Source organism: Cuculus canorus, chromosome 22 (genome assembly GCF_017976375.1).
Source record: "Cuculus canorus isolate bCucCan1 chromosome 22, bCucCan1.pri, whole genome shotgun sequence".
NCBI classification, from domain to species: Eukaryota; Metazoa; Chordata; class Aves; order Cuculiformes; family Cuculidae; genus Cuculus; species Cuculus canorus.
This window is the reverse complement of record NC_071422.1, coordinates 3633442-3657446: the sequence shown is the minus strand read 5'-3', so window position 1 is coordinate 3657446 and position 24005 is coordinate 3633442. Positions and strand designations below refer to the sequence as shown.

General features: G+C 51.0%; 1 protein-coding gene across 1 annotated transcript in view; it reads right to left on the bottom strand.

The window, feature by feature from the left end:
• Positions 1 to 6857: 6857 nt before the first annotated feature.
• LUZP1 (leucine zipper protein 1) overlaps positions 6858 to 24005 on the bottom strand; it is a 45252-nt gene continuing 28104 nt past the window's right edge. Inside the window, exons 2-4 of the mRNA XM_054086530.1 lie at positions 18133 to 21403; positions 12907 to 13071; positions 6858 to 11557 (exon numbers count right to left, since the gene is read on the bottom strand). Of these exons, the coding sequence (XP_053942505.1) occupies positions 11519 to 11557; positions 12907 to 13071; positions 18133 to 21291 (3363 nt within the window). The 5' untranslated portion in view covers positions 21292 to 21403 and the 3' untranslated portion in view covers positions 6858 to 11518. The remainder of the gene's footprint in view (positions 11558 to 12906; positions 13072 to 18132; positions 21404 to 24005) is intronic.

Sequence of the window (24005 nt, the reverse complement as noted above, 5' to 3'; positions counted from 1 at the left end):
GGATGAGGTGCTGCCAGGGGGATGTCTGCCTTTACCCCTCCTTCCCCAGCGGCTCCACCAGTAAAGCCAGAGCCACAACCAGCGCCATCCACACGCACCAGAAGGGTGAATATCCCAGAAGGAATCAAACGGCATTTGCAGCTGGAACGTGCTCTTAGGGCAGCGCTGCGTCTTGTCTTCCGTGGGAATAGGGGCCCAGGGAGGGATGGGGAAGGCTGCAGCCGGACATCCAATTGCCCCAGAGCTGAAGTTCTTCCCTTGGGCACCTTCCTGTGAGGTGTTTTTGCAAACAAACAGCTGTAGCTGCTGTGCCCAACTTTGTGCCATCTGTGTGCTTGGGCGATGTGGAACAGAGACGATGTCTTTGGGGATGGGAGGGTCTGCATAGCCTTAAACCATGTTTCCACAATCTCATGGCAGCTACACAGAATTCCAACTTCAGGTTGAATGCAAAGAACTTGAAAACAATTCCTGGTATCATTTGGAAAAGGTTGGAAAAGACCTTGATTAAGTCCAAGTGCAACCCTTAACCGCACACTGACAAGACCACCACTCAACCATGCCCCTAGATGCCACAGCCAGACGCTATTTGAAGCCCACCAGGGATGGTGACTCTACCACTTCCCTGGGCAGCCTCTGCCAGGGCTTGACAACCCTTTTGGGGAAGTAATATTTCCTAATATCCAATCGAAACCTCCCTTGGCACAACTTGAGGCCATTTCTTCTCATCCTATTAATTGGACCTTGGGAGAAGAGACCAGCACCTCCCTCACTACACCCTATTTCTGGGAACTGAGCAGAGCGATGAGGTCTCCCCCTCAGCCTCCTCTTCTCCAGACTAAACAGCCCCAGTTCCCTCAGCCACTGATAAGCCTTGTGCTCCAGACCCTTCCCCAGCTCCATTGCTCTTCTCTGGACATGCTCCAGCTCCTTGGTGTCTTTTTTTTTTGTTGGGAGCAGTGCAGAAAACCACAGGATTTGAGGTGCAGCCTCTCACCAGTGCCGAGTAGAGGGGCGTGATCCTTTCCCCAGAAGATCAGGTCAGTCAAGCGTGATCTGCCTTTCCTCATCCCATGCTGACTGGGCCTGATCCCCCAGCTATGCTGTATGTGCCACATGATGGCACATGGGATGAACTGCTCCATGTTTGTCCGCGGTACCAAGGTCAGGCTGATAGGCCTGCAGTTCCCTGCACAGGTCTAGCAGGCACTTTCCCCAGTTGGCTCCTTCACCAGCTGTGTCAGGAAGTTTTCCACAAGCTCCAGGAATCTCCCGGACTCTTTCCTCTCTGCTGTATTGTCTTCCCAGCAGACGTGTGGGGCTTGAAGTCCCCTACGAGAGCAAGGGCTGGCAATCATGACGCTTCTCCCGGCTGCTTATAATCTGCTTCCTCCTCCTGGTCAGGTGGTCTGTAACAGACCCCCTCCGTGACATCTGCCTTGTTGGCCTTACCCCTGATTCTTGCCCGTGAACACTCCCCCCTATTGTCACCATCGCTGAGCTCCAGACAATACAAACACTCCTTAACATGCAGGGCAACTCCTTAACTCCAATACAAACACTCCTTAACATGCCTCTCCTTCCTTGCTGTCCTTTCTGAAGCCCCAGTTCCTATGTGACTGTTCTCAGGAACTTCTCTGGTTTCTAACACATCAATAATCCTCGTGTCTTTGCAGCCACGTGGCTCTCCATCCCCTACCTCTACAGAGATGGCAGAGCGAAGGGCCTCACTACCACATTGTCCCTCAAACACTGGTGTGCCACCCCAAGGCTGATCTCCGTCGAGCCTGGGTCTATCCCTTTCCCCCATCAATCCTGGTTTCCAGCTCTTTCCATGAGCCCTAATAACTCCTGCGTACAGTCCCTCTGCCCCCTTAGGAGAGGTGTACCCTGTCTGGCACCAGCAGCCCTGCGATTGTGTACACTGATGTGCGATCAAACCCCAAAATTCTGCTGCAGACACCAGGCTTGGAGCCAGGGACTGATCCGCTCTTCCTTTCTGTGTCCATCTGTGTCCATGCCAGAAGCGAGGACAAAAGTCTGGATTTCCAAAGCCTTGGATTAAAAAGCATGTTACTAAAGATATTAACGTGCATAAGCACATGGGGAGCTGATGGCAGGCAGGCTGCTGGTGCGAACAGGAGCAGCGGGGTGAGAGGCAGGGAACGTGCCCTGTGCCACGGAGAAGCGATGCTGCATGTGAAAAGCAGCCAGAGATCAGTGGGACCGGCTCCAGCGTCGGGCAGGGGTTGCCTACTGACAACAAGGGCAGTGAACGGTAGCACTGTTTTCATAGAATCATAGAATCACCAGGTTGGAAAGGACCCACGGGATCATCGAGTCCCACCATTCCTAACACTCCCTTGAACCATGTCCCTCAGCACTTCATCCACCCGTTCCTTAAACACCTCCAGGGAAGGTGACTTGACCCCCTCCCTGGGCAGCTGTTCCAGTGCCCGATGACTCTTTCTGTGAAGAAGTTTTTTCTGATATCCACTGTGAACCTCCCCTGGTGGAGCTTGAGGCCATTCCCCCTTATCCTGTCCCCTGTCACTTGGGAGAAGAGCCCAGCTCCCTCCTCTCCACAACCTCCTTTCAGGTAGTTGTAGAGACCAATAAGATCTCCCCTCAGCCTCCTCTTCTCCAGGCTAAACAACCCCAGCTCTCTCAGCCACTCCTCGTAAGACTTGTTCTCCAGCCCCCTCACCAGCTTTGTTGCTCTTCTCTGGACACGCTCTGGAGCCTCAGCATCCTTCTTGTGGTGAGGGGCCCAGAACTCAACACAGTACTCAAGGTGTGGTCTCACCAGTGCCAAGTACAGAGGGAGAATCACCTCCCTGGACCTGCTGGTCACGCCGTTTCTGATCCAAGCCAAGATGCCATTGGCCTTCTTGGCCACCTGGGCACACTGCTGGCTCATGTTCAGTCACTGTCAACCATTACCCCCAGGTCCTTCTCCTCCGTGCAGCTCTCCAGCCACTCTTCCCCCAGTCTGTAGCACTGCACAGGGTTGTTGTGCCCCAAGGGCAGGACCCGGCATTTGGCCTTGTTGAACCTCATGCCATTGGCCTCGGCCCAGCAGTCCAGCCTGTTCAGATCCCTCTGCAGAGCCTCCCTACCCTCCAGCAGATCCACACTTCCTCCCAGCTTAGTGTCATCTGCAAACTTGCTGAGGGTGCACTCAATGCCTTCATCCAGGTCATTGATAAAGACATTGAACAGAGCTGGACCCAGTACTGAGCCCTGAGGAACTCCACTTGTAACTGGCCTCCAGCTGGAGTTAACTCCATTGACCACCACTCTCTGGGCCATCCAACCAGTTTTCAACCCAGGAGAGCGTGCGCCTGTCCAGGCCAGAGGCTGACAGTTTCTGAAGCAGAATGCTGTGAGAAACTGTGTCAAAGGCTTTACTGAAGTCCAAGAAGACTCCATCCACAGCCTTTCCCCCATGCAGTAGTGGAGTCATTGCTGATGGAAGAGGTGGTACTGTGGGGGAAACACAGGTGAGGGGAGCTGATAGCAACCTCTGCAGCTTGAGTAACTACTGCTGTGGGTGTGCTGCCGGAGTTAAAACATAAGACACCACTGAGACCTCTGTGAGTGGTGGATCAGGAACCTGTGGGAGAAGCAGTGGACTTCTCACTGGTTCAGCTACAACAGAAAAGTTTGCAGCTGGACTGCTGAGAGAGTACACTTGTTTGTAGGCAACATGAGGACCCTTTAAGCCTGAGACCTGCTGGTTAAACTAAAGAAGAAGAGGGAACAGCACAGACAGTGCAAGCAGAGACAAGGAACGTGGGAAATGTATCGGGACACTACCCGGTTTTGTAGGGATGAGTTCAGGAAGGCCAAGTTGCAGTTGGAGCTGAGCTTGGCAAGGGAAGTAAGGACTAACAAGAAGGGCTTCTACAGGTATGTCAATCAAAAGAGGAAGGTCAAAGAGAACGTACCGCCACCGATAGTTGGGAACAATGACCTCGTATCAACAGATGAGGAGAAGGCTGAGGTACTTAACATTTTTGCCTCAATCTTCACTGATAACTGCTTTCCTCATCCCTCCTGGGTGATGTAACAGCATGATGGTGACCAGGGGGTAAACCCTCTCTCACTGTAGAGGAGGATCAATTTCTTGGCCGCCTGAGGAACCTGAACATATGTAAGTCTGTGGGACCTGATGAGATGCATCCCAGCATCCAGAGGGAATTGGCTGATGTGGTTGCTAAGCTACTCTCCATGATATTTGAAATGTCATGTCAATCAGAAGTCCCTGGTGTCTGGAAGAAGGGTAACGTTTTGCCAATTTCTTAAAAGGGTAGAAAAGACGACCCTGAGAACTACCAACCTGTGAGGTTCACCTCTGTGCCTGGGAAGATCATGGAACAGGTTCTCCTAGAAGCTATGTTAGAGCACATGGAGGATGGGGAGGTGGTTAATGGCAGCCAGCACGGCTTTACCAGGGGCAAGTCCTTTATGACCAGTCATATGGCTTTCTATGATAGGGTAACCACAGCAGTAGAAACAGGTAAAGCAACGGATGTGATCTATCTGGGCTTCTGTAAAGCCTTTGACAGGGTCCCTAACAACATCCTTCTCCCTAAATTGGAGACATGGATTTGATGGGTGGATGGTATGGTGGATAAGAAACTGGTTGGATGTCATATTCAGAGGGTAGTGGTCAATGGCTCGAAGTCCAGATGGAAATTCATGAGGAGTGGTGTCCCTCAGGGGTCCATACTGAGACCAGTGCTGTTTAATATCTTCATCAGTTATATAGACAGTGAGATTGAGTACACCCTCAGAAAGTTTGCGTATGACACCAAGCTGAATGGTGCAGTTGCTACAGTGGAAGGATCTGATGTCATCCAGAGGGACCTGGACAGGCTGGAGAAGTGGGGCTGTGTGAATCTCATGAGGTACAACAAGGCCAAGGGCAAGGTCCTACACCTGGGTTGGGGCAATCCCCGATTTCAGTACAGGATAGGGGATGATGTGATTGAGAGCAGCCCTGCAGAGAAGGACGTGGGGTGCTGATTGATGAGAAGCTCAACACGAGCTGGCAATGTGCACTCGCAGCCCAGAAGGCCAACTGTCCCCTGGGCTGCATCAAGAGAAGCATGGCCAGCAGGGCGAGGGAGGTGATTCTGCCCCTCTGTTCCTCTCTTTTGAGACCTCACCTGGAATACTGTGTCCAGTTCTGGAATCCTCAACATAAGAAGGATATGGAGCTGTTGGAACGGGTCCAGAGGAGGGCTACAAAGATGGTCGGAGGGCTGGAGCACCTTCCACAGGAGGACAGGCTGAGAGAGTTGGGGTTGTTAAGCCTGGAGAAGAGAACGCTCTGAGGAGATCTTATAGTGACCTTCCAGTACCTGAAGGGGCTACAAGAAAGCTGGAGAGGGGCTGTTTATAAAGGCTTGTGGTGATGGGACAAGAGGGAATGGGTATAAACTGGAGAGAGGCAGGTTTAGGCTTGATATAAGGAAGAATTTCTTCACCATGAGAATGGTGAGACACTGGAACATGTTGCCCATGGAGGTTGTGGATGTCCCATCCCTGGAGGTGTTCCAGGCCAGGTTGGATGAGGCCTTGGGCAGCCTGATCCAGTGGGAGGTGTCCCTGCCCATGGCAGGGGGTTGGAACTGGATGATCTTTAAGGTCCCTTCCAACCCAAACTATTCCATGATTCTATGATCAAAATGAGCAGAATAAAAAAGTCTTCAGGAGAGAAGTGAAGATTCGTTGCTCAGCAGCAACCACATTCATGCAGGGCACACGCTGTTATGTCGTCAGGTAGGAGCAGCAAGCCTGGCCTTGAATCACCAACACAGGAAAGAGCTGCCCTGTGGTATGTGCTTAAGGTGTTGGTTGGGGAGAGACTTGGAGCACGTGTGGAAGCTATGGACAATAATTTCTCACTTAGATGTTTCAGATCTCTGCTGTCGTAAGCAAGCCAACTGCAGCGGCGATTGTATTGTAGCTACAGTGAGGGTTAGGAGGTGAAGAATGCTCAATAGCTGCTTACGTGAGTTGGAACAGAAAGGGGTCTTAGCGAAGCCAAAAGTCAGTTTTCTTAGACCAGTATTCACAGAGGGAATGTCTGCAGGAATGTAGCTCTGTTTAATGAGCTCTACTCAGGGAAGAGCAGCTCACGTGACAGCTATGGATGCTCCTACAACATCAGTCTGTACTAACGACCCATTTAACAGAGCTTCTGTAAATGTGGCCGGTTTTGCAGCCAAATAGAAAAAAACCCCCAAATATAAGGAAAAGAGCTTTTTGAAAATACAGTGTGGTGCCCAGGGGCCCTTACAACTCACGGTACTTCTCTCCAGATGCAGTGGTTATAGCCGCAGGCGCTCATCCTGTGTAGGAGAAGTGCTAATTGCTCCTCCAGACTGCAAAACATCAGGCACTGTGCAGGAGACTTTGCCACTGGTACTGATGACCGTATCCTTCAGCTTCTTCCAAGAGATGGCCCATGGCTCTGGGGTCCAGTGCAATCTAACCGGTGAGGGAAGGCAGGCTGACAAAGCAGCAGCTTGTTTACCGCCGTAGGAATGCTCGTTCCTCCAGCCGGCTCTCAGCAAGTCCAGGGCATCCAGTCTAAGAGGAGAGTGGCTGTGTTCAACTTGATTTGCTGCGTATGCAGTGTTTGTGACTTAAATGCAGCCTAGGAATGGACGTATGGGATCCGCCTGGATACAGGCAAAAAGCTAAGAGCAAGGCAGTCAGGCTCAACGCTAAAACATCGCGCCGCAACCTGGAGCTGCCACGGCTCCTCACTGCGGGCCATCAGTACCTCCGAGTAACAGACACTGCAGGGACTCAACCGGAGCCATAAACACATTACAAACATGGAAAAAGAGAAGAGTTTTTATTGGTTATATACTGTAGAGCTGACAGCATTTAAGTCAGGAGAGACATGCAGATTAAAGTGTGTGTTTACATTTGGCATGCAGACTAAAAGCACTGTGTAATTGGAAGGAGGTGAGCACCATCTGGATCTCCTGCACGGGCAGCCTGAGGAGGGAAGGGCTGGCTTCCCTCTGCCGAGTGTGCCAAGACAGGAAGTGTGGAACAGTGCTGACTGATAGCTCTAGTGGACACAACATTTGTTTCCATAACCCTGGAAAATTTGCTTAACTTGTATGAGTTTGTGATTATGAAAAGTTTTCTTGCATTATTTGTCTTACAACTATGCTGCACCAGCCCAAATACGTGTCTGCAAATACAAAAAAATAGATTTATTCTCTTAAAAATACATTCCATGCAGCCTGGAGTGCTGCTTCCCCAAGGCAGAAGCCCGCCCCGCATGCTGAGCAGCCTAGGAAGGTGATCCTCTGGGTCCTTGGGTTGCTGACTGTCAGAGGCAGCTGCGAACAATGGCTTCAGGTTTCCTCACATACAGACCTGGCCCCGGAACAGTGCTGGGACCACTCCAGTGATGTGCAAGTGGCAAAGATGAGGTCTACTATGTTAGAGATGACACCAATGTGACTATTGCTTTGACCTGTAGCTAGGGAATTGCTGATATCAAGTGTCTCTCGAAGCACCGAGTGTGCCTTCACATCCTTTTCCTTTCCTGGAGGCGCTGCAGTTTGACAACACGCGGTGTTTGCTCTGTGCAGCCACGACTCCATGTGCTCCCCGAGCAGCTGAGAGGTGTTACACTGCTGTGGTGTTCCTGGACACGAAGGAACCCCTCTGTGACACTGCTGATGCCAACCGTTCTCGGGAAAGCTGCTGGCGCTCCAAAAGGGACCTTGGCTCCGCTTCCTTGGGAGATGTGAGCACTGACGCATTTCCTCTGTACAGCAAATACATTTACAACTTTGGAATTACCCGAGGGCTTGATGTGCAGCCTTGTGCCATCACCAAGCCCACTGACAAGCCTGCTAAAGTTATATGCTAAATTACAAATACTTCTCCAGTTATAGCAATATTTACACATATCCTCTATCTTACAGCTGTTCAAAAAAAGTGTGCAATTTGAGTAAAACACATTGTGTTTCCTGAAGTCATTGCTAGAAGTTCAGTAATACAATCAACTCCTATTGCACTTGCGATTAGAGAGCTTGGCCCCTTTCCGTTTCTGAGGAGGGTTTTCTTTCTTGGATTTAATCTCAGTTGTGATAAAACCCCAGTGTGCAGTTACTGAGTGACATTTGTGTCCATTATTTACAAGCAGTGAGGCTGAGTTGAGCAGGAGTTCATGGTGTGTGCTGCAAAATAAGTGAATAAGGGTCTGAGGCAGCAGGAGAACAGAGAGACATCACCTGAGGAGAGCAGAGCCAGAAGAGCTGCACTGCTGGCTCCGTAGCTGGGGCTCCTGCAGCATGAGCCCACCAAGCAGCAGGGTGAAGACCTCTGGTGTCCATGGCTAAGGAAAAGCCTGGTTCTGATTGACAGAAGGGAAAAAAAAACAACAGCTGTTGCTGCTGGTGGTCTTTTCTGTTGCACTTTAGATACAGAGTTGTGGGGTTGAAAAGCCGGTGGGTAAACCAGTGTTGTGAGGAGGTACAGGGGAGCCTGACCTAACCCAGGACGGCGCGTCTCAGGGATGCAGAGCTTTCATAGCCAGGACCGAGAGCAGTTGGAGCTCTGGAAGCACCATGCTAAGAGGGATCCATGCCAAGACCATGAGAAAGAGGTTTCGTGGATGGGTACGGGCACCCAAGCGTCCAGCAGGACGTGGACTACAGTCCCGCAGCAGCAGGGATTCCTCACGGGGAGGAAAGCCGTGCAGTTGCTGCTCAAAATCTCATCCTCGGCAGTGTGGATGTGCTGTCTGGCTGTTTCTAACGCCACCCTGCCAGCCTTGGGCGGTGACACGGGAGGAGGGTCCCTCCTAAACACACGGCTTCTGGGAAACCGAACTGCAGTGCCAGGCGGGTCAGCAGCAGCGGTTCTGCCCCGGTGACAGTCACTGGGGGTGTTACGCAGCTGAAGAGCTGCTTAGCAGCACAGAGGGAACTCGTTTTCTGGAGAGGAAGGGACATGCCGAGGCGTGAGCTCCCAGGTTCAGCAAGCAGGTCCTGCAGGAGGCTTCGGGGCAGCACTGGCCTGGAGGTGGTTTTGCAGTATCCCACGCGATGGATGGAAGCGGCCCCGAGGCAGCAGACTTAGTTCTGAAGGAAAATGTTTTCTTTAACATGAAAATAAAGGACAGATTGAGTCCAAACGGAGCATCCTGAGGCTGGCAGAGCAAACCAGCCCCATAAGAGCCCCGCTGGGATGCAGCACGTCAGGCTGTCATTCCGGTTACCATCGCCGTACAGCCCACAGGATCGCACGGCAAGAGGAGCGGATGCCGTTCAGCCCATCTGGAATGTCTGCTGTTGTGTGGTGGTGATCTCACCATAGCGTTAATTCTGCGCAGGGCAGGATGTTCAGGGTGATATTGCAACTTCACAGGCTCAATAAAAAAAAAAAAATCCATTGTAGTTTCAGATTACAAAACCTGTGCGAGTTTCCATATTTCCTGATAAATATGGGGCAGGAGGAGCCTCTTCAGAAATCCGAACTTAACTTCAGAATTTCAGTTTCTTTCACTTTTAGTTTGGATTTTGACCTTAAAATTTTTTTCCTTTTATATTTGTTGATACATTTATCCCCTTCTCGACCAGCACTGACATGTCAGGAGTGAGAGAGAGCAGTTAGTGGGATTTATTTTAATATAATTTAATTTTACTAGCGCTGTCACTTTGTACTAATTTAAAAGCATCTTTTTTGTCGTTATGCAACTTGACACAAAAATATGTCATGAAATACAAAAGAATAAAATGAAGGGTTAAAAATATAATTTTGGGAAACCATCTTAAAATTGCAAAAGGAAACACTTTTTTTTTTTTTCAAAAATAGTTTTCCTTTCCTCCAAACAATCTTTATTAACAAAACAAAAATATTTTTCTTTTCATAGAAATGTTTTAATAGATATTTTCCACCCAGCTCTGTGTTTTCGATTCCTTTGCCTCTCAGAATTGAGGCGTATAACTCCAAGGGACAGGGAGGGAACACGGCACAGAGGTGCGCACGTACAGACAGTCCCGTGCGCTGCTGCACTGGTGCTCCTCTGAAGGGGAGACGTGGGGATGGGTGTGGGGTGCAACTCAGCCCTGGGAGCTGCGGGGTTGCAGCCACTCCTGCAGCACCCCCAGAGCAGATCAGGAACGTTTTCCCTGCTTCAGCCTCATCCCTGTCCCTCGGCAGAGAGGGACATGTCTCCAAGAGGCAGAAGAAAGCCCTTAGGGCGTCAGTGGTGTTTGTGCACAGGATGAGAAAACCAAGGGCCAGCCCTGCAGCCGGGTGGAGGGATGGAAAGGAAGGACTGGAGGAGCTCTGACGGGGTGAGCCAGATGCCATCCCCCTGCTCAGGGCTGATGCTGATCTAACACCTGAGCACCTCTTGGAGCTCCAGCAGCACTGTCTCCCCCACAGCGATGCCATTTGCACTCAGTGGGCACTGTGGGCACTGACAGGATAACATCGTGCTGCGGGGCAAACCGTTCCTGACCACATCTGGGTCCCAGACACAGCAGATGGGGTGTTCCTGAAGAGGGGCACAGCCCGAGGCTGCCTAGCTTAGCCACACTGGAGCTCAGCTTAGGTTCCAATCCTGCTGTCTCCACCCTGGTTTTGGAAAGAACAAGGACATTCTGCTTGTGTGTGAGGAAACACCCTTGTTTCCTCTCCCTTAGAGCTCAGCTGCTGAGATTAAGCAGCAGAGTTGTTGCCTGTAGAGCGTGATGGACAGAAAGTTTCAGGTAAAAAAGCACCCCCAGTCCAAGTCAGGAGGAAGTCACTGCTGCACGAACTGCTGTTAGTTTGGCTCAGAGGATGACTTCTTGGTGCAAGAGCTCAGCTGGTGATGAGTAGGTCATGCAAAGCTTGTTGCAGAGACTGACAGTAATTGCTTTTAAACAATATTTTCTGCTCTCCTTCCCTCTTACTGTGTAAAGCAACCACTGGGGAATGGTTCCCTCTTGCCTGGACACGAAGGGCGCTAGGGACACAGGTACTGAAGTGACCACAACCCAAGCCAACAAGGCTGTGTTAGGAGAGTGCTAATTCTCTCTAGAAACTGCAGGTTTTCAGCTGTGGAGCCGTGGAGGACAGCTGTTGTAGGGTGATGGGCTGTATTCAAGGGGATACTGCTGGAATCTTGTCTAACTGCAAGTGATTAACGAGAAGTTCTCTCTTGTCCAGGGAGTACCATTCTTCAGAGAAGCTATGCAGTCAGGGTTTCCATATGGAGACAGACCTGTCATCCTATGGAGAAGATTAAGATTGCAGGTACAGAGATGAGAAGTGGGAGTCCCCTGAGCAAAGTCTTTGCAGCTGCCTCTTCAGCAATGAAAAAAAAGAATTGACTGGTAAAGCTCCTGTACCTTGCAAATCGCGTTAGAACACTGGTTTCAGGCTCACTGAAGCCTCTGGAGAGATGACACCCGTGAACTCGGTGCTGTCCTGCCTCTTGCTCCGCTGTGCAGTGTGTTCATTGAGTGGAAGGGAATACAACTCATCTCCGAGATGTTGACCGGCAAGCACGGGAAGCACCCTGTAAGAGATAACCCGGCAGCATCACAGACTGACCAGGACCTGCAGCTGCCTCTGGCAGCATTTTTGCTCTGGCGGAGAGTATCGTGATTACCCTTTATTGAACTTATTACCCTTCTTTATGCTGTAGCATACCCGGCACCCACCTCCACACCCCGCACATGGATCTGGCAGATGAGGTGCGCAACCCCTGACAGCACAGAGGAAACGGAGCTGATCTCATTTCAGAGCGCACCTCCACGTGCAAGGTGCTCAGGCTCCTGTTACAGCCAGTGGAGGTCTGGGCAGCACAGAAGATTCAAATGACACTGCGTGTATCACGCGGACCTGACTTTATCCAGAGTTTTATTTGCTGGTGAGCCAGTCTGTGCAGAGAAAGGAAACACAGCACAGCCTCAAGTCCAGCAGTCTGCATCAGATGAATGTCACTGTGGGTAACACCCTTGGCGACCACACACCGTCGCTGTGGTGTCTCTTTCCTCAGCCACCCACGTGTCTCTCTGAGCTCTTAGTTTTGCAGCATCACCGAGAGGTAGGACCGTGTCTGGTGCTCAGCTGCCTGGCCGTGGCCCTGCTCTGCTGTCATGGCAACACTCAGCAACACCGGTGCATGTCCGGTAAAAGACACTGACAACAGGTTTGAGCTCTGAAGGTATTTCCTACTGCAGGTGATCCATGAACGCAAACCTGCACTTTGCTCCAGGCGGCTGCCCAGGCAAAGAGGGAATGCCAGGGGAAAAAGGGAGTCTTTTATACAGGCATAAGCATGGCTGTGTACCTAGGAGGCTGCCTGGCCCCCTGCTTCCTCTGAAGGAAGCCCCACGTGAAGAGGCTGGAATACACGTTTTTTTATATTTCAGGCAATAACTGATGGTCACTCTAATGTGGGCCGTTTTCTACTTTGTGTATCCAGAAAGAGGTGTTTTAGGAGGCAGACCAGTGAGGATGTAGCAACAGACAAGCACCCTCGTGGTGCAGCAGCCAGCTGAAGCAGGAAAGTCTGGGGCTCTGATTTGGTCTCTTCAATATTTTTTCCAACCTGGACCAGGGGATGACTCGATGCAGTGCCTCGTATTCCCTGGGAAATGTTTTTAGCCTTAAAGCTAGCTGAGATCAGTTTAGAACAGAAAAATAAACCAGTACTTTTTTACCAGTTTAGGCAACCAGTAGAATAATTTAGTGAAGTGACACAGCAGCCTCTGCCTCTGGGCAGTACTAACTGAAGACTGGATTTCTCCTAAAGGGTTTACATACATTTGGACAAGTTCTCTGAATTATGTTCCCAGAAGGTCAGTTTAGACACTTGCTTCTTGCCCTGTAACTCTCTGGAAGGTCCTTGAGCTCCCATACCTGCTCCTCTGCCTGGAGACCCACTGGTGATGGGGGCTTGGATTCAGGGTCCTGCAGCTCCATTTTAGCAGACGGCCTTTTCCCTGGCGTGTCCACGTGCGAGAGGTACTCTGAAGAGCCATACTGCTTCCTTCTGGAACTAGGCACAAAATCTTTGCCTTCATCCTGTGCAAAGGAAAATAAAGAAGGTTGGGACTCAGGGACCGTGAAGGGGTCTGCAATAACGTTAGGTTTTTGGTCCTGGGCTGGTCATCAAGATTATTTCTTTATTAAACCATCCAGTAATTTTAAGCCAAGCAATGGGCATGGAGTCTGCCACCCCTGCATAGATCAGCCTGCATGGCTCGCTGGGCCCTGTGTGCTTGGAACCACAGGGGATGATTGGCTCAAGAAAACCCCACGGGTCAAAGACTGAAGCAGTTTCTTAAAAATATTAGCTGAGTTTGGCAGGGGTGCCCAGGAACCTGACTCCCCCATTTTCGTGGCAGTGAGACTCTCTGGGGCAGTGTCCTGCACTGTTTTTCTGCTCCTGGCATCTAAATAGCACTTTTAAACTCACTCATGTTTTCTTGAATGTCTGCAGAGACGTTTATGGAATAATTCCCTGGGATTCTGACTCCTGGTAGGGGCACCTTTGTCTTTTACTAAGGCTGCACGCTGCTGTGGGGCACAGAGGTACAGAGCCCCCGTCAGCCTCCACTCCCCAGGAAGATGCCAGAGCTTTTGCGGTTGCTGTCGCTACCTGGAAAACCTCCTTATGTACAGGTTCCAGCACACTGTAAGGCACCATCCTGTCAACATCGGAACCAAAACACGTCCAGTATTGAACTTATAATTGCAGAAAGGTATTTGGCCGCTGGGCAGATTGCAGCTGCAGCACTGCGCTCCTGAAGGCTTTATTGGCTCTGCTCCCTTCGAGGATGGCATTGTGTTTGCTGAAACACGCATTGCACAGCCCTGTGAAGAGGCTGCAGGCACTGGTGGGACTAATTTGAAAGGAGAGGCAGCAGCCCCTGTGCCTGTCAGAAAAACATTTCTGAGGTGGTCATCAGGCTTTGGTGGGTTCTCAGAAAGAAGCTGTGACATCCCGTGGGTCTGGACGGGCAAATATCTGCCCTGAGCCGGCCCCACGTACAGCTAACACTGGACCTGACTCCACCGTACAATCTAAGCCCTACAAAAGAAATGAGACATGAGCAGCAGCAGCAGCACCTCAATGAAAAGGCACAACACAGGGACAGGTCCCACAGGGACTTCCAACCAACCATGGGCCAGAGATAACCATGGTGGGACAGGCTGGTCAAAAGAGTGAGGTGATAATTTTAGTTTTATGAATTGCAGCCATCTTGATGGACCCAGACAGCTTAGCATGGCACAGGCGATTCTGTATTTCTGATAGTCATTGCCTTCAGAGATGAGGCCAAAGGGTGAGCATAGAGGTCCTCCAGTCTCTTGGGCATCTGACAGTGTCAGTTCCGTCTCTGCTATCAGGCAACAGGAATTTATGGCTATCAACCCAGACACATGGGTCTCAAAGAGTTTCGTAGACAAAGAGCTGAGCCAGGGCAGTCAGGCTGGCCACACAGCATGTGTCAGCAATGCAGACCACCACCTCCTGGTATGGCAACAGTGCCGGGTTGGTGTGGAGCTCAGCACGCTCCATGGCACCTTGAAGGACAGTCAGCTGGGAACGAACACCTGGGTAGCTGCTCGGAACAGACTGTGACCCCCAGGTTCACAAAGACCAGAATGGAAAGCTAATGAGGTCCAAGGAAAGATGAACACACAGTGATGTGGTGCGCCTGGGCTGCTCGAGTAGGAGCTTTTGTAGAGTCAGTGAGGGCGACACGGTGATAGATGCACCTTCTGTCAGTCCCGAAGCAAAGGAAAGAAAGGGTGAGATGCAGCACAGCCCTGGACATTGTCAGGGAGACTTTTCCATGAGATCTGCCCACAAGAAGAAGGAACACATGGCTTCACTGGGAGAATCACAGAATCACAAGGTTGGAAAGGACCCATTGGATCATCGAGTCCAACCATTCCTAACACTCCCTAAACCATGTCCCTCAGCACTTCATCCACCTGTTCCTTAAACACCCTTCAGGTTTTTAGCTAATTCATACAGCACCTAGCTCAGCTCCAGCCACATCAGGGTGACAGCCACAACAGTAATGACTCACGTGTACTCACCTCGCACTGCTGCCTGCCAACGCCTTTGAACTCATTGGGCCACTGCACATTTTCACAAATCAAACCAGAGAAAGACCGACTGCAGTATCTGAAACTTGAAACTCAATGAAATGACTGCTCGAGGTCCTGCATCACTTCAGGTCTTTCCTGGGAGCCTGGGAAGGCTGGCAGTGAGCACAAGAGGGAGCAGCACCCACCCATCACACCTCCTGCTCCTGGGGGCTCCCAGCGCAGCGCTGCAAGGATCACACATATTGCTAAGAGCTGCCAATACCTCCTGTCCTTCACGGGGGACGTGTGCTACATCAAAGGCTGAAACCACCTTTCTGTCCTGGCATCTCCTCACAAGAACCATTTCCAGCGCTCAGTCTGGGTCTGTCCTGAGGGACCGGCAAAGGGCAGGGGCTGAGCCTTCAGTGGTGACTCAACCAGTGGTCAGACATCAGGAATCTTTCATGAAAGAGAGGAATCATAGAATGATTTGGTTCCCTCTGCCACGGGAAGGGACACCTCCCACACCTCATCCAGCCTGGCCTTGAACATCTCCAGGGATGGGGCAGCTACAACTTCCCTGGGCAACCTTGTCCAGGGCATCCCCATCCTCATTGTGAAGAGTTTTCTCTTTATGTCTAGTCTAAATCTCCTCCTCTGCCATTTAAGGCCATACCCCCTCGTCCTGTCACTACTGCCCCTGTAAAAAGCTTTCTTGTAGCCCCCTTCAGGTACTGGAAGGTTGCTATAAGGTCTCCTCGGAGTCTTCTCTTCTCCAGGCTGAAGATGTATTCTGGCAAAATCAGCACAGACCCTGTGCTTCCCAAATAGGATTCTTAAGGCAATCTCAGACTTTGGATAGTGGAGCGTGGAAGAGGTGGCAGTGAAAGCTGAATGTGCAAAGTTAGCATGGATGGGCGCCAGTCTTCTGGCAGAGAAACAACCACATCTTAACCGAAACACAGATCCCAGCAGAAACAGACTGCTTGTGATAGACTCATAAGCCCAAAGATACCCTTCAAAGGCAGGTTTTTTTTCCAAGGGCACAGGAAATAACCTGAGCTGCCAAACACACCAAACTTCCTATCTGTGTATCTGCAGTCTCCCAGGGTAACTTCTTGCTCCTAACTTACAAGCTAAAAATACACGTATTTTATGATGAAGAATTCAGATTTCCGACAATGCGGTGTTAGGGTGATTTTATTTTACAATGTGGTGCAGAGCTACTCAACCTTTCACAGCCCCGTGTGAGCCACACAGCCTCTTTCCTGACTGCTTGTCACTGCAGACACAGGCAGGGCTGGGAGGCAGCCAATTCATCAGGGACACCAGGAGGATGCTGCAGATGTCAGGCTGCTCAGTGAGGTGCAATTCTGCTGCTGTTGCACGCACCCCACGAGCTGCCAAATCTGATCTGACCTTGAGAGTCCCTCCAGCCCGGGGTGCGCTGCTGGCCGGGAAAGGAATAGCTGAGAGTCTGCTCTGCAGAGCTCCATAAATGACCATGTGTGAGCCCTGCTGTGAGTGGAGACCTCCTCAGCTCTGAGATTCAAGCCTGTGGGTGCTGCGAATTCCAGCTTCTGGGATAAAGGGAGTCCCAGGGATGGATCTCTCTCGTTTCCCAAGCACATCAGTTGCCATTATGCAAAAGGCCAACCTCAGTTCTCCATGGATTCATGGAAGAGAAGTACAGGCTGCCTGTAACCCCTGAGCGACCCTGACCAGGGAGATGATCTTGGCTTGGAATCTCCCAGCCTACTGGTATGACACAAGTGGGGTTCTTCAAGCCCTTGTCCCCACGATTTCCATCAGCTGCTTCAAACACAGTGTCTGGGTGATGCCATTCCTGGCTGTCCCCTTCAGTACAGGTAATTCAGGTCGCTCACTGGTGCTGATGAATGCAGCCTTAGGTCCCTGAGGTATTCTTAGCGTCCACACATAGCTGGAAGACCAACCTACCCTTCCTAACACCAGCAACAGACTCCCCGCAAAGCAAAACATCGGTGCAGATTCTGTGCTTCTCATTGCCAGAGAAGGGGAGGAGAAGTTTTGTAAATGTAAAACTCCTTTCACATCTTCTCCACCTCATCATTGTCAACGCCAGAGACATTCAGTTATGAATCTGTCCCCTCTGCCACGAGCCCTGTCAGATTCCTCGGTGGGATCTTCCTGGAGACAGGCGATGGCAGTGGCTGCTCAGAGCAGAGCCAGAGGCTGCTCAGAGTGAGCCACGGGCAGAGGCGGGAGTTGCCACAGAGACTGCTGTGCGGTTCCATGGACCGGAGGAGCACTGAGTGTCTGTGAGCTCACCTGAAATACGCTGGAGCCTGCAGCTCCGGTGGCAAGTACAGCTCAACAGATACTGTCTGCGCATGTCAGCCCTGCACTGAGGGACTCCCCTCACTGCTACCCACCAAAGGAAACAAGAAAAGAGCACGGCCATCCGCATGGCTCTTGCTTCTTTCCAGGTGGCGTATTGACAGACCCAGGAGGGAGCAGCCCTGTGGAATCAGCCACCCCTCACCATTTAGGAGTTGCCCAGGAAGCATTTCGAGCTCAGAGTCCAGCTCTGGGCTCTGGTTTCACATGGGGAAACCATACAGCTCTTACCCAAAGGAGCTGTACCTCCACAGCTACTATTAGAGCTACAGCTCCACCGGAGTCACAATCCTATTAAAACCTGCTCTTTGCCATGATTTGTTCATTACTACTCCAAGCTGACAGCGCCATGCAAAGCCACTCTGAAAAGCATACCACGCCCCACATAAGCTGTGACTACACCCTCTCTGATCTTGGCAAGAGCAGATGCTACTGTATAGTTATTCATATGGCATTACGAGACCCAAGCAGATGGATCTCATTTCAAGAAGTCTAAATCAGGTACTTCACATATGAGATGCTCCACTGAAGACAGCCAGAGCAGAGAGAGGGCAGCGTTCAGGAAATTAGCTGTAAGAATTTCAAATCAAGCACCCTAAAATGAACAAGGAACTTATAAAACCTCATCAACTGAGAGATAAAGAGTGTTTAACACAGGATACTTACAGGTAGTGTGGTCCGGTGCCAAGCAGAAGCTGCTGTAGGATCACTTGCATAGCTCCTGCGTGTTAGCAGTTCGGATGCGCTTAAGTTACTTTTGGTCCTTCGGGATCCCAGCTCAGGGGTGCTCCAGGAATCAGCCGTGGCACTGGTCCTGGATGAGGTCTGCTCCAGGGAGTTTGTCCTTGCACTGTTCCTTTCCATTTCTGAGAGGTCCACTGATGACCTACATACATTTGTAGCACTGGAAGCTGCACTTTTCTCCACTTTGGTTTGAGAATTCTCCAGGGAATGTACGCCTTGCCTCGTTCTCCAGGAACTTCTCACAGTGACGTGTTTTGTTTCAGATGAAGTTGCATCTGAAGAGCCATGGTTCTTCCAGCTGATTGTCTCTGAAGGCGGCTCACTGTTCCTCTCCGTGAGTTCGGACGTCTTTATCATAATGCTGCTTCTGGAGACCACTGTTTCCGCTTTACTTCTTGGCACTGCCTCTCCAATTCTGTCAGTCTCAGATAATTTCAGAGCACTTTTATTAATCGATATCTCAAAGGGTGTGGGGACATTGTTTGTTACTGGTAAAGGCTCATTTGGAACAACTCTGATGTCGCTGGTGGCAACATGTCTTTCCTTTGCTGCTGTGTCTACACCGGTCCTCGGAGCTGTCGGCTCAGAAGGGAAGATGGTGATGCTGCTCGTCATTTTATTTGTTACCATTTTAACAACAGACTTCTGTTTTTCTGACTCTGCCTCAGGAATAGTCCCTCCCATGACTGCCTTCATATCCTTTTCAACAATTGCAGGTTTAATGACAGCTTTTGATCTCAGAGCTTCTCTTGGGCTGAATGACCTTCTGGATTTCAATCCTCCAGTGGTGGCATCTGATGGTTTTGTACACTTGGCGGAATCTTCATCATTTACAGCAATTTTGTCATTTTCAAAAAGTGATGCTCTAAAGACTCCCCTGGAATTGGAGAACTGCTTGGAACTGACTTTCTTCCTTGGCTCAGACTCTGACTGAGGGGTTGTCCTTTTGCTTCTTCCCAAATCTTCATCTGAATTAAGTTTTTCCTGGTTACTCTGGATAATTTTGGAGTCCATTTTTAAGCCAACATTAACATGATCTGCTGCTGAAGTTGAAGACTGCTCTGTGTCTTCTTTCTCAAGACCGGTGAGAATCTGCAGAATGTCCTCCTGACTCCTGGAGCGATGGGAACGCTTCGTTAGTGTGGAAGGCTTTGCGCTTTCAAGTGATATGTCTGCAGATTCTTTTTCCTGGGAGACTATTGATCTTTTAGTCCTCCCTTCCACCGTCTGTCTGTGTGATGCAGAAAAAGTGTTCGCTGCTTCTGCTTTAGAGGCAGTGGAGTCCGATGCTGACACCTGGGAGGTGAGGTGGTACCTGTACGCCGAGGCTGTGCCATTGGGAGCAGTGGGATTGCCCTTGCTGAACACCGTGTCCCCTGAGCAGTCACTGACCTCTGCCTGACTGGTTTTCAGCTTCTCAGCCAAAGAAGCCACTGATTCTCCTTTGCTTGACTTCTCATCCCGTGCATCAGCACTGTTTTGGCAGTTGCCACGGAGCACCTGAGATGGCTTTTCAGCCTTCGACCTCAGACCTGTGTCACCAGCAGGTTTGGAAGGCGATTTCCAAGATTTCTGCTCCTGTGCAGCAGGAGGATATCGGCTGAGGACAGACGGCTGCTCTTTTGATCTCTTCCCCTCATTCTGCACGACACAGCTTTCCTTCTGACCAGAATGAAAACTGGAAACCAAAGATTTCTCTTCCAGTCTTTTTGTGTCTGTCACTGCAGCGTCTGAAAGGGCAGATGCACCAGATGCTCTTCCTGCTTTTCTGTTCATTAGGTTGGGACTGGGTGCCTGCCTACTCCCGTGGCTGTAGCTGTCGTTACTGACAGAGAAATCTCTGTTCCTCACTCTTTCCCGCCGCTGCTGTGGTGAGAGCTCCCTCGGTTTGTGCTTGGCAGCTGTCAAATCAGCTGTGACACCCCGGTATTTAGGTCTGTCATGTTTTCCCCTGCTAGAAAAGCTTATATCTTCATTTTCGATCTCTCCATTCTCCAGATCTTTCTGTTTCTTTATTTGCATTTTTATTTCTTCTAGCTGACCCGTTAGGAGTTTGTTTTTATTCTGTTCACTCAGGTAACTGTCTTGCAGGTCACTGTTTTTGGCCCTCATTTTTTTAAGTTCTTCTTCTAAAGATTCAAACCGCTTGATCTGAGTTTTAAGCTTTTCAATTTCTTGGGTGAGATCTTTCACTTTATTGTCTTCCTGATTTTTGTTCTTTTGGTTTTCTGATTTATTCCTGGCTTCATTTTCTACCTGTTTCAGGTAATCCACACTGCCCTTCCTCCTGGTCTCCTTAGAGGGCAATGCAGAAGTCAAGTCATCTTCAATTCTCAGATCATTTCTGTCCAGGAGGTTATTTGATGACCTTTCCAGCAAGTTGGATGCATTTCTAGTTTGATCTGCCCTATTTAGTTTATTGTTTTGTTCTAGTTTCTGTGTTAGCTCCTGGATTATTTTTTCATTCTGCTTTTCTCTTTCGTTAAAATGCTTTCTTTCCGTGATAAAGCTCAGGGCTAAGGATTTCATTTTTTCTAACTCCCCTGTTAAGCTCTGCTCAGTTTTATCCAGCCTGTCCTCAGACGCTTCCAGTTCTTTCACTTTCACTCTAAGAATTTCTAATTCTGTAGATATTTTTTTGGTCAAGTTCTTTTCTTCATTGAGGCTCAGACACAGCTGTGTGCAGTCATTCTTGCTCCTGCCAAAGGCCTCCTCCAGCTTCTCCAGCTCTGCCATTCTCCTCTGAAGGTGTTCGATTTCTGCCTTTAGCTCTCGGGTGAGGCTCTCCTCCTCTTCAAGTTTTTCTTTCATTAACCGGCAAAGTTCTTCAGCCTTCCTAATTTCTTCATCTTTGCCTTCGATCTTCAGCACTCTTTTCCGAAGGGCTTCCACGTCAGCCAGCATGCTGGAGTTGCTGCCTTCTGCCTGGATAACTTTGTCCTGGAGGTCAAGCAACTCATCCTCTGCTTTCTGCAGATTTTTGGTTGCTTCCTCCAGTTCATCAAGGCGGCGACTAAGACTTTGCAATTTGAATCGTAGGTGCCGGTTTGAGGTTTCCTTGTAACCTGTAAATTCTGCCATGTTTATTTCTTATTCCTTTTAGGTGAAAGCTTTGCTGGTGAATGGTGTGGTCGGTTAACACTTTGTGTATTCCTGGTACATTACTGATTCCTTGAACAGAGGCAAACTCACCCTGAAAGAAGAAACGCTTAAAATCAATATAAAACCTCAGAATACAAATATTCTCACTGTGTAAGTTAGACTATAGACTATAAATAAATAACTTTTTAATTAAACAGATTTCTGAGTGCTAAATCAGAAGAAATGTAACTGTGGAGAAGAGCCACAGTCCATTCACTTTGGTTACACAGGGTTTCCAAAAACAGCTGAGAGAATGAGTGCCCCGGTCTGCTGGTCTGCACAGACGACAGACTCTCACCCCCGCGCTGGTCTACACTGGCAGTAGTGAGGATCCAACCAGTGGACCCAACAGTCGGCGTAAGCTGCCCATGCGCAAGCTCTTGGGCTGCAGAGATTCCTGTGTGTGCTGGACTTGCGTCAGCAGCAGACACCTCTCTTTCCAGCACCGGTCTCCTAAAGATGCCTTAAGAGATGGAACTTCTATAAGCAAGACCTGGAAGCCAAAAACCACAACCCCCAGCCATTTGGTGGCCACTGAGGAGGAGGTGAGACCTCCTGCATAGAGGGAGCTGCTGCCTGTCAGCACTGCCCAGCACTGCCAGGCTTTCTCCTGCAGCTCGGCAGAAATCTTCACCTGGGTTGCAGTCATCCCCAAGATACCGTGCCAGTGCAGTTTCCAGCTTCTCCCTATTTCGAAAGCTGTCGTTTCCCTCTGCTGCCACCCACTCGCCCACCCAGGAGTTAAGCAGTTGCGAATGCTTACGCCTCTCCTCCCTGCTGCCACTCACCCCAAGCTGGGATTGTAACACACAGGCATGCTCTGACCCTATCAATGTGGATTTCTTCCCAGCTCAGCTCAGAGGTGGCAGCGGTTTTTTGACACAGCCCCTTTGTACTTGATATGGAGGGGGCCCTGAGTGGGCCAGAACGGCTGCTGACAGGAACTGAACTCCCTCTTTGGTGCTCAGCATCAGCATTGCCCTCTTCTGGTCCACAGGCTCGTCCTCGCATCAGCATTGCCCTCTCCTGGGCTGGAGGCACGTCCCAGCATTGGCATTGCCCTCTCCTGGGCTGGAGGCATGTCCCAGCATTGGCATTGCCCTCTCCTGGGTCACAGGCATGTCCCAGCACTGGCATTGCCCTCTCCTGGGCTGGAGGCATGTCCCAGCATTGGCATTGCCCTCTCCTGGGTCACAGGCATGTCCCAGCACTGGCATTGCCCTCTCCTGGGCTGGAGGCATGTCCCAGCACTGGCATTGCCCTCTCCTGGGCTGGAGGCATGTCCCAGCACTGGCATTGCCGTCTCCTGGGCCACAGGCATGTCCCAGCATTGGCATTGCCCTCTCCTGGGCCACAGGCATGTCCCAGCATTGGCATTGCCCTCTCCTGGGCCACAGGCACGTCCCAGCATGTAGGAGGGTGACTGCATGCTTTAGGGAGGGAAGGCGATGGCTGTTCTCCGACCTGTGCCCTCGCTCAGGCTGCCTGCCCGGCAGCAGGACATGGCCTCCAGTCGTTTTGTGGAGCTCTCTGAAAAGGAAACACTCGGGAGTTTCCTATTTCGCAGCGCCAAGATGCAAAGAGCAGGATGTGGGGAGGAGACAGCCCTGGTGAGGAGACGGCAGTGCCCGACATGCAGCCCATGGCGGAGGTGATTCACTTCCTGCCAGGCAGGGTCCTGGGCTGCTACCGCACACTCATCGTCCCACAGCCAGTCTCCGTCCCATGCCCAGTCCCCATCCCATGGCCAGTCCCCATCCCATGGCCAGTCTCCATCCCGTGCCAGTCTCTGTCCCATGCCCAGTCTCCATCCCATGCCCAGTCTCCGTCCCATGCCCAGTCTCCGCCCATGGCCAGTCTCCATCCCATGGCCAGTCCTCATCCCATGCCCAGTCCCCATACCATGGCCAGTCTCCAACCCGTGCCAGTCTCCGCCCATGGCCAGTCTCCGTCCCATGGCCAATCCTCATCCCATGCCCAGTCTCCGTCCCATGCCCAGTCTCCATCCCGTGGCCAGTCTCCATCCCGTGCCAGTCTCCGTCCCATGCCCAGTCTCTGTCTCCGGGGCGTTGCCTTGCATGGGGGTCACCCACCTGTGTGCTGAGTGTTACACCCCTTCAGCAGCCATGAGGAGCCCCAGCACCCCTTGGCCACTCGCCTGTCCCCTCCGTCACCGCCACCCCACATCCCACTGCGGGGCCGCGGCCACCACAGCTGCCCATGGGACGGGGACTGGCCCCCGCTGGTGCCATTGAGGCCGAACAGCTCTGCGGTGCCCTGAGAACAATGCCGTGTCCCCAGCGGGCCGCGGAGCGGGTTTAATGGTTAACCCGGCATCAGCCACAGCTGCGGGGAAGCTGTCGCTCCGGTTGCAGCTGCAGAGCTCAGGGCTGCAAAGGCCGAGGTGCAGCCCAGGTCGCAGCTCCGGGTGGTTGTTCCTGCAGAGCTGTTGAGCCAAATTCTGACTGCTAACTCAGTCATTCTAAGGAACTTCATTCTCTGAAAGCCGACTGCATGGTTTTGAGACTTTTCTTCTCTAAAGTGATAACACTGGTGTGCAAAAAAGCCAATGCTTACACCGAACCGAGGCATCCTCGAGCTGGCGGAAGGGAAAGCACCTGCAAGGAGGGGTGAATGGCGCAGGTGACCCCAAA